We start from the raw sequence: 12,316 nt of genomic DNA on the forward strand, positions 1-12,316 counted from the left end.
TCTTGGTTTTAGGGTTTGATATCTAGTGTATGTATGTTCACGGAGGATGTGCTAATGTTTCTTCTTGTACTCTGTGTTTCAAGTTACGTATGGCCGAATGGGGTCCACCTCTTTTTAGGGTTCTTTTTCTTTAAGGAGGTGTGCATTGGTCGGGTTGCTCCTAGCATAAGAAGCTATATATGTCTGTAATGACTACTGGGACGTCAAGAGGTTGCATAATCTCTTCTGTAACGGAAAATAACAGAAATGATCCGAGACTCTGAGTGGGAATATTAGTTACTGTTACTTTGCTCTGCGGGGATCCTGGTCAATCATATAGTTAGTGATTTTGGGCTTTGGGCCTGCTTAGATGAGCAAAGTACGTAATGGGCCGAACATCAATCTCCATGTGACTATTGAAACAACAATACCCTTCTGGCCTTGTTTCAAGAAAATTTGTAGAACCAGTCAATCAGAGAGTAAAAAAGAACTAATCAATCAAATGCTAAGTTAAGTGCCAGCCAGCGACTAGAGAGTCCTTGGATGTTGACAAGTAGGGAATGTACGTACCACTATAAGAAGTTAACCACTCAAGCTCAGCTGCTCGGCATTTGTGATTCTACTAATAATGTTCGTCAAAAGAAACACAATCCGGAGCTGCCTAAGGAAATAACCCCTCCGTATTGAATCAAAAGCACATGTTCTTTGATGATATTCAATTACAATCAATCTATAACTCTAAATAAATGTACACACTTCCACCCTAAAAATATATTTAAACTCCAGCTAAAGGATAATTGTGAACCCAAACCGAGATCCGTTCCATCCAACAAAACCTCGAAGTGAACGTGGATTTAAGTCACAGTTTTTGCAGAAGTGATCATAACGATCTCAGATGCAGCTACTCATAAAAAGTTCTACCAGAGCAACCAACTTGCAATGCTGTCAAGCATTTATTTCAGAATTGCACTGATGCTCTCTGCTACAGCTTCTTCTGCCCCAAAACATGCTTGAACAGCTTGTTCTCTCTAATCTTGGCCCTCCCACTTTGTCCTGCTCTACAGAAGATTGTGATCGACGAGGAGATTCGTTTTGTGTTTCCACCCTTCGAGGTTCAAAAGATGGACAGGAACCATCATTGCAAGTACACAAAGGAATAGCAACAGATGGGAATGGGCTGCAAGTGACTGGGCAGAAAATATCAGAGGAAACTGAAGCCACACGATTCTTTCGTATCTCCGGAACACTGGCTGGAGATAGATGGTCAGCATCACAAGTGCGAAGCATACAAGGAGTGCATAGGCCAAGAGACATTGAGAGCTTCACTTCTTTTGCTGGGGAACCAGGCAATTTAATAAAGGATATAATGCCATATCTACAAAGAGGGCATGGAATGGAGCCAGGTGGGCCCACCGTTTCGGAAGGAATGTTGCTTGTTGAACAAAGATAGAGTGCACATCTTACACATAGCTCGTGCCCACACCCTGGAAATTAAAATAAGTAGACAGATATCTCTGAGTATATAAAAGGCATAGTATATGAAAGACCTAGACATCAGCAAAAGCCCGTAAATAAGAAATCATAAAATGTAGAAAGCTTAACTACTAGCATAAAGTAAAACTATGTCTTTAAACCATGCATGGAAGCATTCATCTTGTATCAAATTGAGTCTATCTTATACTCAAAATAGAAGCATCAAACTATGTCTATGCTACATACTACATATACACACACAACTACACTGTAATCATTGAACGAAGGTTTTCGAAGAGTTCCTACACCTACACTGGTCAATTCCAACTTTAAAACAGTAATGTAAATTATACAATTCCCAAGCTAATTTTTTGAGCAGGTTCAATAGCTTATGCCACTGGTCAATGAAGGCATCGAGTTAATAGTCTAACTAGAAAGTAAAAAGCAAACTGAAAGAAGTAGAGAAAACAGAGGAAAAGGGGAAGAAACCTTCTGCAGCTACATTGCATTCTCTCTCCAGGCATACAGCACATGTATCAGAGTCTTCAGTGGAGCTTGTTGAGGATTGTATCCCATATTCTCTGTAAAGAATATTCATGAGGTATGATATCAAGTATTAACATCATCAAGAATATTTAATATTACATACAATCAACTTAAATAAATCTCCATAATCTCAAGTAGATCAGATATGAAGAAGTATTATTCTGCAGGCATTTCAGTACAACTAATCATTTTTTCTATCGTTTAGCAGGGTTTCATAGTCTACAAAAAGGCGAATGGTTTTTGAGGGAAAAAAAGACAAATGGTTGCAAAAACAGTTGGGAGACTGAAGAGGATAGTTGGAAACTCTAGTGGTTATGACTTAAGGAACTACGGAAAGAAAGGTAGTAAAGGAGGAGACAAAACGTAAGAATTTCTTCGATGCCATTTCATAAGCAAATCTGAGTAGACATGTAAATGGGACTGTGATAAAACGTAGTGCTTAGAATCCAGTAGAATCTCAATCTATGAACAAAGGAAAGAAGTACGCACTAACCATAAGGTCCATAACCTATACTTGAACATGTGATTTAAAAGGCATCTTTATGAAGATTAACTGCAGGAAAAAGGTTTTAGTAACTGAAAAAATAGTTTTCTTTAGAGTGTAAACAGGAGGTAAAGCTTTTTATCATCCTCCCGTGAAGAGATTAATAACCCCAACTTACGTCACATGACCAGCATGGCGAAATGAGCTAGTAGCCTAGTACATATGCCTATATATGTAGCTACATAGAAGATTGTGTTCTTATAATACAGAAACTCCCCAGAAACAGTTGTATGGATAGTTGGATAAGTACGAAATTGAGTGAACCTAGGAAATTCTGCTAGTTACAAGTTATCATGTTTAACATCATAAAGAAGTTATATTCATATAAAGTTATAAACTATCCCCCCATTTTCAGCTCCGACTACGTCTACCTAAACAAGGATCAGGATAAACCGATAAATCCGGGAAGAAAATCTGGCAAAATACACAACAATTACCTTGCTATATTAAGTGCACTCAGAAGCGGCAAGGCCAAGTGATTAGAAAGAGGAAATCTTGGTATGACAGAGTCTGAATTGGATATAAGCAATGGTTCAAGCCAATGCCGCCCCCACATCCTGGCAACATCAAGGGGCAGCCATCTGAAAACACACCAAAAGTCACTATTGTCAAATCTCAATGTTCCAGCAGCACTAATAAGCTCAAAGAGTGAATATCAAAAGAGAATATGTAGTCAATTTACCCATTGCAATTCAAAGTCATTTTACTGGCACCTCTTGCAATAAGGATCTGCAAAATTTGGAACCATCTCTCTTATATTCAATAGGAATTAATTAATGTACAATCAAATTATTAAGTCAGTATAATACTTGCCTGACAGCATTTTAAATTCCCTCCACAAGCAGCATAATGCAATGGAGTGCTTCCAGCTCCTTCAGATACATATTTTTTTTGAGGTAAGAATCAGGGTAGCCACCGATGGAACAAATTTTGAAGTATCAAATGAAAGACTAACCTATCAAATCCATAGATGTTCCATAGTGAAATGTCACGGCTGATACATTTGCATGAATGTCAAGTAGAAGCTGTACACAGTCAAAATATCCATTTAATGCAGCCATATGAAGAGCTGTGATACCACCATCTGCCGCCTTATTTACAAACTTGGATACCGCACTGCAATGGAGTAAGTTAGGCAATGTCACAAACAGAATGTTCCACAGTATTCCTGACATGTCATGCAGGATATATATCATATATTTACACAACCACCAATTCAGCCAAGGATAGTTCAATGTGTGACACAGGTTATTTCTGTCGCTGCCAGGTATCACTGATACAGAAAAATTGTTGTGATTACTTCAGTACCGATTCCTTGAAAATTGACAAAAATATCAGTGTCTAAGATTGCTTTTCAATTTTTACGATTGAAATTACTGATTTAGAATCTTCATGCTCATTTATTTTTCTTATATTCTAAATACGACAAATTACTCTTTCAAAAACCACTAAATCTAGTTAATTCTCAGATACAATTGTGAAGTGCCTATTCATGGCTTGACATGATTTATGATTCTAATAGGTTAAATTCATTTTTCTTCCCAAAATATAACAACAAAAGTCCCATTTCATTTCCATAACTATTCACCAATGATTTTTCACTAACTGGTACAAATAGCGAGAAAAATTGGTACAAAATAGCAAGTTCATGGACTCTAAGGAACAGTAAAGTCAGGCACAAAGAAAAACAAATAACTCCTACTTTGATAAATGAATATGTAAACTATAATCCTGCCTCTAAAAAACTGAAAGCCTGTGCGAATATAAAACAAGGAACCAAAAAATATCAAATATAAGTTTTTGACAAAGAGTAATAATAACAAAACCCACCACTCGATGCATACTAATCTACACAGTACCAACAAAGACCAAAAGCCTAGCAGAAAAGCGTACGACACAGGGACAGACAGTGAACAAGACGTACCTATGAGCGTACTTGTTCTTCAAATTGGAACCATCTGGTCGATCACCATCTGCCTGAGAACGTATAGTTTCATAAGGAGCACTAGGAACAAAGTCTGCCACAACCAGCCGTATGCATCTCACATGCCCGTTTACGGCTGCAAAGTGTAAACCTGTTCTCCCACTAAGATAATCTGCTCTAGTGACCTGTAAGAGAAAAATAATGACCAAATGAATTGTTTATGAAAAAAATAAGAAAGCATCCAACTATCCAAGGACATGCCAACCAAATGATGCTAAAAATGAAGAATCTCTTCTATTGCTGTTCATCAGAAGATATCATTTCTTGAACTTAAGTATTGTGATTAAAATGGAAAATAAAGAGCTTATCACAATGAGACTCACATTGCATCTGAAGAGTAGCAGTGTCTGTACAACTTCCCAGTGCCCATATCGACAAGCTTGCATCAAGGCCGTCTTAAAAAGCAGCAACAAAGGTGAGTCAGCAGGTCATTCTAACACAAACACAATGGTTTATTGCTAACTAAAGAACAGTATTATGTATGGTTCTCTGAAACAGCCTATGGTTTCTATCCAAATCTTAGTTAGAACTTAGATCTACAGGAAAACCAATAGTTATCCATGTTTGCCATTATAATATTTAAGTCTACCCCAATCCAATGCAGGGTTCAATTTCAAGTTCAGAAACATCACAAATTCAAATATGCCTAATCAAATCACCCTAAATTCACACCAATATTACAAATTAGATAAAGTAGCAGCTGGATTTCAAATGATCAACAACTTAAAATCGCAGAATTGTGACCTGGCCACAGTAATTCCGTGAATTCACATCGGCTCCATTCTCAAGCAACAACGCCACAATCTGGCAAAATTCAGAACAGCTTGTTCAATTCAAGAATGATCCATATCATTACAACTGAAATAGTAAATCCGATGTTAAATAAAGATGAGAACAAAAAGCAAAAAACCTCATTGTGTCCCTTGGCGGCAGCGAAATGGAGAGGGGAGTTGAGGCCGCCGAAGGTGGAATACTTGGCGAGACAAGGATTGCAATCCAATAGCATCTTGGCCTCCACCAGATCCCCATCTCTCGCCGCCGACACCAATCTCTCACCCGAAGCAGAGCACCCAAAGGAATTCCCCATTTCCTTCCTCCCTCCCTCGCTCGCCGGCCACCACCTCTCTCCCTCCCACACACAACCCTATACAAACACGGAAACGCACAAAAGAAAAATCTAACTCAATTTCTTTCTCTATAATTCTGCCTCTATTTCTCTGATGAGTGTGATGTAGGGGAATGAATATATTAGGTCAACCGTCGTGGAACAGGATTCAAAAGGACACGGTAAATAAATACGACAAAAAATATACAAAATGAGAAAGAAAGATACAGACAGGATTTTAATTGGGTTTTCGTGGAGATCGGATGACGTGGCTGGTCCCTTCTCTCTTTAGAGCAATAAAGTCTCTGCTTAGTCTTTTACGCTCTACCTGTTTCTGTAATTGATACTTGAAAGATCACCACCCGTTGTGAGAAGAAAGAACACCTTGGTATGTTGGTGCCAACCGCATCAGATACTTCCCTTTCCTCTCCTCATTATGCAGAGAAACCATGGGACCTTGACAATTATGAATTATGTGCAATGCGTTACCAAATGAAGCAAGTATCTACTACTCTGATAAGACCGACTAATATTTGAACATTTATTTTGGGATTCATCATGGATTTAATATATATATGTCAGCTTGAGCTTGTGCAAGTTGACAGATGGTGAAGCTTACGAAGAACCTCAATTTGGGCCTCTCAACGCAGCTCCTGATAGGTCCACTCGTCAGACCAGCTTCGTAAAAAGCAGTCAACCGCGTGCTTCACTGTCACTCTTGACTCTTGTCAGGGCACTGGATCACCCGATCCATGAATCACGATAATCCTATTCCTATACCCTCACCCGGACCCAAAGGTTCTATACGGCTATACCTACGTATTTACGCTTTAGGTGATTAGGTTAAAAGTTTGGTGGGCTTGTGGGCCGTGGATTTGATGGCGTGCGAAACACGAGTACTCATCAACGCTATTTTTTTCCCTTGGAAAGAGGTGAAAGATTTTCTGAGTAGGTGAGATGCGAAAGGACAAATCGCATTAGTGGGTTTCAATCGAACATCACCACCCATATTTTATCCTACAATTTGCCTAATTGATACTGGATTATGTGATTATTTATATCAATGACTCCAACCACGTAAATCGCATTAGAAGAAAATATCTAAGATTCTTTCGTATAAATTAAGTTCTTACAAACATTTGTCACTATCAATCAAATAGTAAACATGCGCAAGGACAACTGGACAACATGCAGTTGATTAATTGTCATCTGCGATCATCATCCACTCTTACCATGAACAAGAAAGCTTTAATTTGTGATGCACTAAGACGTATCAATACGCGTTGCTTATGCATGTACAACTAACAAACGCGAGCTTCGGATCTTTATAACTCATGATTTTTCAAAGGTGGAAATGTGAGTGTAAGTGACCAACTAGTATGGTAGTGTGGGCTGACTCACGGTCTCCAAAGTTAGAAAACTAATGATTCCACCTCCCCTCTTATAACCCATGACTTTTAAAAGATGAAAATGTGAGTACCCGATTATCATCTAGTTTAGTTGATCCTTTCACATTCTCACCTTTAGAGTGCGATAAATTTAAATGGGGGAGACGAGAGATTTTCATCGCAAATACATGTAGTCCTACAGGCTGAGCCCAAAATGCACAGTACCTAAGTTGTAAAGTGAACGTACGCCTCCACAAAAAATAGTACTTCACAAATGAAAATCTCACTTTATAGTCTATACATACAATGCTTCATAGTTTAATGAATGTTTTGTTTGTCAGTTGCCTTATCCTTAACAATCTCCCGAACACAACCAATTGGAACCGACTTGCTTCTATTTGTTGTTTAACTTGTTGCACTAGTCAGGAGCAACTATTTAACCTCAATTCATGTGAAATGTTGGATGTTAACTAGACTCTACATGTGTAGTTTTAATCAATGACTATCACATTGTCACATAGAATTGGGAGTAGAATGAGGTCATAAATTGAGAGTGGGTGTGTAGCATTGCTTTTCAATAATAATAATTAAAATGTAGTCAATTGAAGTTCATGCATATGCCATCTGATGAACAAATTTTGTAATCACATTGCAAATTTGGATTCTTAAACATCAGACGCAAAAGAATAACGAGAAAGCAACTTAATAATAGAGAAAATTTTCAGACTTGATTCGACATTTCGTATTATCCCTGATTCTACTTATTCAGCAAGAAAACAAAAACAACCAATTCAAACCAAACATTCCTACTAAGGAAAAATCACAATTACCCTCCTCAAAAGGCATGTGAGGACGAGGAGGGTAATTGACTAATTGTGTTGAAGGCTGATGTAAGGAGTTCGGGAATCCCCAAATGCCTGCATGCATAGGATTGGATCTTGAGAGAGGGCCTCAAGTAGGCCCTTTAACGAAATATTGGAAACAAAATTGACAACGGTTTCCTTATAAAAAGCCCACAAGCCCACTCCATGAGACGAAGCTCCCTCAGTTCTCACTGCCTCTAGAACTTTGCTGTGCCTGTTATTCCATGTCCCCATAAGATATCTGCCTCAAAAGGTCGAAAATACACTGAACATAGGAATCGTGTTGATATTGATACATTGCCAACTGCACACCAATCCAATCACAGTTGCCACGTCGCAAAACGAGTTGGTGCATCATAAGAGGCAGCCAGCTTCACCCACTTACTTCAAGAAATCGGAAGTGGGCTTTCGGAAGTTAGGGCTAAATGGGCCTGGTTGTTGGGTCATGATTTGCACCAATTACCCACCAATGGAATCGCAGTTGCCACCTGGCAAAACGAGTTGGTGCATCATAATAATAAGTAACAGCAGCACCACCCCAACCGTCTCAACCAACGAACTAACTCCACTGCAACGCGGAGAATGAGGCAAGCCAAAAGCAAGTATATTTTTTACTTGATGATAGAAAAGAATCTGATGAAGAAGAGACGTCATATCGAACGGTAGCCAGTGGCTCCACCACTCAAATTCCATCTTTTAATTTCTACAGGCTTCCCAGGTATTTTCCTTTTTCCCTTTATCCCTTGATTTCTTACTGTTTGGAGTTGATATAACAGCTAAGAGGATCACACTCACCTCCTCCCTATCTTTTATGATTTGTATCATGCGCATCCAAGACGAACAAATTTTTGTTATAAATGTATATATCCATATACATAAGACGTACATTCAACCATGTCACGATAGTCCAGTTAATTATCTCCGAGTTTAAGATGTACAAGACCTAAGATCGAGAGTTAGAACAAATGATAAATTGTATAGTATAGTTATTGAAAGAAATAGATCATCGGACACGTTGTTTGAGCACTAAAAACCTTTTATTTTATTAAAAAAAGATTTAATTAACTGTTATTCGTATAATCGTCTAATGGAAGTCTAAACGGTCAATGATTTTGAAACAAGGCGGTGTCAGTTTAAATAACCGCGAAACAAACTCCAGGTGGAGTCTGGAATCACCCAATCGGAGAGACCATGTGTGACACAGTAGTAATCCACTGTTCTCATGGCCACCTTTCATACTAACTTAAGCCAATTGCCTAACGCCACATAATACTAAAAAGGTATATGACCCCACTTTCTTCTTGTGCTCCTTACGTTTCGCTCAAATTCGGGAATATTAACGTAGAAGCCACCGCGGAGAACCATAGCTTTCGAGAGGTTTTCTGTACTTACCGCGACAGTTACAGACACCTGAAAACACTCACCCACTTCCCCGCTATCTCTCTCTCTGAAAGCTCCATAAAACCTTTCACCAACTCAATCAAATCAATTCCCCACTATCTCTAAACCAATTAGGGTTGTTGTTCTCCATAGAGACCGAAAAAATGGCCAGAGAAGATTTAGAGGGCAGAGGATCAGGTGAGGGAGTGAAGAACAGAGGAAACAATAACTACGATTCTTCACCAACTTGTTTGGTTCATGAAGGAGAGGCTCAATGGACATCTTGGCTTGTTCCTATGTTTGTGGTGGCAAATATTGCTGTTTTTATTGTTTCCATGTATATCAATGATTGTCCCAAGCACAACAATTCTGGAGTTCAAGGCAAGTGCGTGGCTCGGTTTCTTGGGAGGCTGTCGTTCGAGCCCTTGAGAGAGAACCCTCTCTTCGGTCCTTCTTCGTCTACGTAATTATCGTTTCTTTGCTCCTTTGTTTTCCTTTCGCTTTTGGTTGCTTTTCGTTATTTTTTTTTTCCAAATTTAAAATATTTTGAATTGTCGGTGCTGTGTTCTGCTTTTATTTGTGGGATTTTTTTTGCGGAAATTTAATGGGTTTCCATTGATATGGTTCTCATGCTGATGTTCTGGGACCTGTAATTACAATTCTGCTATAACTGTTGGTCTAGGTACGTGTTAAACTAATTGGTTTTTCGCTGGTCAATAACTGATCAGAGATGAGTTTTTGTGATTTGATTAAATGGGGAAATCTTTATATTGGAATTGCTAGTTCTGAAAATCAAATAGTTTTATTAATTAATTAGGGTGAGAATTGGTGGATCTGGTACAACAACCTCGTATTTACTTTGGAGATTTGAGAAAAGATGCACGTGTTATCTCATCTAATTTTCAAAGCTATTGCAGACTTGCTTCTTTTTCCGTAAATAGATAGTACAGGCTGTTCAATGAAAGTAGAGAACAGAATTATGGAGGACTTGTTAGTTGTTAAGGTATTACTTGACTAAAGCTTGGGACTAACTCATTTTGTTTGCAATATTTCAAGCGATATTGATGTGATAACCAATGGCACTGCTTTTCCTCAACAAGCTATTATTTAATATTCCATTTGACAACTCTATCATGAAGCTGGTGTTCTTTGTGCATGAAGGTAACAGGTTATAGATAGCATTAGTGTGTGAGAATTAGCCATTAGTAAGTTTTGAGCAGTAGTACGTTTTTGATGTTCTTTTCTAATTCCCGTCCTCGTCAGAAAGAGGGATAGGATGTTCAATTTGTAGGTTCTCTAATTTCTTTTAATGTCTGAGCTGGGCGATCCAATTTTGTACATCGAGTAGAACACACATTTAAATTTATTTTTTTTCCCTGAAGTTTGGAGAAGTTGGGCGCTCTTGAGTGGACAAAAGTTGTGATTAAGCATCAAGGATGGAGGCTTATCACTTGTATCTGGTTGCACGCTGGGGTCATTCATCTTCTTGCAAACATGCTGAGCCTGGTCTTCATTGGAATTCGTCTCGAACAACAATTTGGTTTCGGTATGTTTTCTCTCAATATTGATGTTAAAAGAATACTAGAGCAAAGCAGCATGCCTTTGTAATTACCATTATATACTCTCAAAATAAAACTTGTTCTTTACATTAATTATTGGTTGGTGTATGATGAACAACATCTTTTCCTTCCCTGTTTACCATTTTAGTGATAGTTTTGATTTATCTGTCCATTTTGTGATTCTACAGTGCGGATTGGCATTATTTACCTGCTATCTGGATTTGGAGGAAGTGTACTTTCCTGTCTATTTATTCGTAACAGCATCTCTGTTGGCGCATCTGGTGCACTCTTTGGGCTTCTTGGAGCCATGCTTTCAGAACTACTTACAAACTGGAACATATACACCAACAAAGTGAGTGGTGATCCACACTTTCCAGCACTCTAGTAACTCCAGCTTTTGTTGCAATCTGCAAATGGCAGTTGACATTGTGAAGCTAAAGTAAGCAGTGTCGACTTCTTGCCTTTATTTCCACTCTTTCTTGATTTATGCAGGCTGCAGCGCTGCTTACTCTTCTGGTCATCATTGTGATTAACCTTGCCATTGGAATTCTACCGCACGTAGATAATTTCGCTCATATTGGAGGATTCCTAACAGGTTTCTTGCTCGGTTTTATTTTGCTGCCACGACCTGAGTTCGGGTGGTTACAGCGCCAAAATCTTCCAGCTGGTGCTCGTATAAAGTCCAAATATAAGCCTTACCAATATGCACTTTGGCTTGTTTCTCTGGTACTGCTGATTGCAGGGTGAGTCAATCTCTAAATAATCAGACTACAACCATTTTCAATCGTAATAATTTATGTCCCCATCATTTGAATATGCCGTTTATACTGCCAGCTATTGAACCAGCTTCATGTTGTAAAAAAGGCAAACAGAATTGGACTTCAACACTGTTAGGACCATATATGTTCCTTAATAATTGTTTTCTGTCATTTCATACATACCTCTGTTACTAGAGTTTCTTAGGAAACAGTTACTCTGCTCCTTTGTGGCACTTGGTAGACCATTAGAAGAGGATATTCGGTTTTGCTTCCACTTACTATGCAACCTTATTCCTTCAATCTCAGTCATATAGTAAAGGTTTTGTGAATTTTGCCTCGTATGGATAAAGTGAAAATGTTTCCTTGCTTCTCTGACTATGCTAGGTTAACGGTTGCGTTGGTGATGCTGTTCCGTGGAGAAAATGGATACAAACACTGCCACTGGTGTCGCTACCTGACCTGTGTTCCAAGCTCCAGATGGAACTGTGAAGATATTTGACACCTTTTAAAGGATGAATAGCTATCTCTTTGTTGATCTCCTTTCCCTTGTACAGGACTAGCTGTCGCTTTTACTATTTCATTTCCACTGGTGTAATTCTATACCTTCTATAGGAAGACTGCTTAAGTATAGTGATTCTTCTTGGGTTTGGATTGGGTTTCATTTATTACCACTATCATATGAGGTGAACTACTCGCTCAAAGTTTTAAGAAAATATACATTGCTCCAGTTAAGTTAT

At 38.6% G+C, this 12,316-nt stretch overlaps 2 protein-coding genes across 3 annotated transcripts; one reads left to right on the forward strand and one right to left on the reverse strand.

Annotated features, from left to right (window-relative positions):
• Nucleotides 1–546: 546 nt before the first annotated feature.
• Nucleotides 547–6,149, reverse strand: LOC120004224 (E3 ubiquitin-protein ligase XBAT33-like). The gene is made up of 11 exons (XM_038853493.1): nucleotides 5,864–6,149; nucleotides 5,437–5,670; nucleotides 5,271–5,330; nucleotides 4,850–4,921; nucleotides 4,467–4,651; nucleotides 3,498–3,658; nucleotides 3,356–3,414; nucleotides 3,225–3,271; nucleotides 2,980–3,123; nucleotides 1,942–2,033; nucleotides 547–1,463 (listed from the first exon to the last, which is right to left on the reverse strand). The coding sequence occupies exons 2-11, from the start codon at nucleotides 5,611–5,613 to the stop codon at nucleotides 925–927; spliced, it is 1,536 nt and encodes a 511-aa protein (XP_038709421.1). The 5' UTR covers nucleotides 5,614–5,670; nucleotides 5,864–6,149; the 3' UTR covers nucleotides 547–924.
• A 3,078-nt stretch (nucleotides 6,150–9,227) lies between these two features.
• LOC120003293 (RHOMBOID-like protein 3) lies at nucleotides 9,228–12,227 on the forward strand. Of its 2 annotated transcripts, XM_038852217.1 has the most exons (5): nucleotides 9,236–9,725; nucleotides 10,645–10,808; nucleotides 11,010–11,173; nucleotides 11,314–11,564; nucleotides 11,964–12,227. In XM_038852217.1, the coding sequence occupies exons 1-5, from the start codon at nucleotides 9,427–9,429 to the stop codon at nucleotides 12,076–12,078; spliced, it is 993 nt and encodes a 330-aa protein (XP_038708145.1). In that variant the 5' UTR covers nucleotides 9,236–9,426; the 3' UTR covers nucleotides 12,079–12,227. The 2 variants fall into 2 exon arrangements, with proteins under 2 accessions (XP_038708146.1, XP_038708145.1); XM_038852218.1 differs by lacking the exon at nucleotides 11,964–12,227 and having other exon boundaries at nucleotides 9,228–9,725; nucleotides 11,262–11,371.
• Nucleotides 12,228–12,316: the final 89 nt, after the last annotated feature.

The sequence above is a fragment of the Tripterygium wilfordii genome, chromosome 8 (genome assembly GCF_013401445.1).
Source record: "Tripterygium wilfordii isolate XIE 37 chromosome 8, ASM1340144v1, whole genome shotgun sequence".
NCBI classification, from domain to species: Eukaryota; Viridiplantae; Streptophyta; class Magnoliopsida; order Celastrales; family Celastraceae; genus Tripterygium; species Tripterygium wilfordii.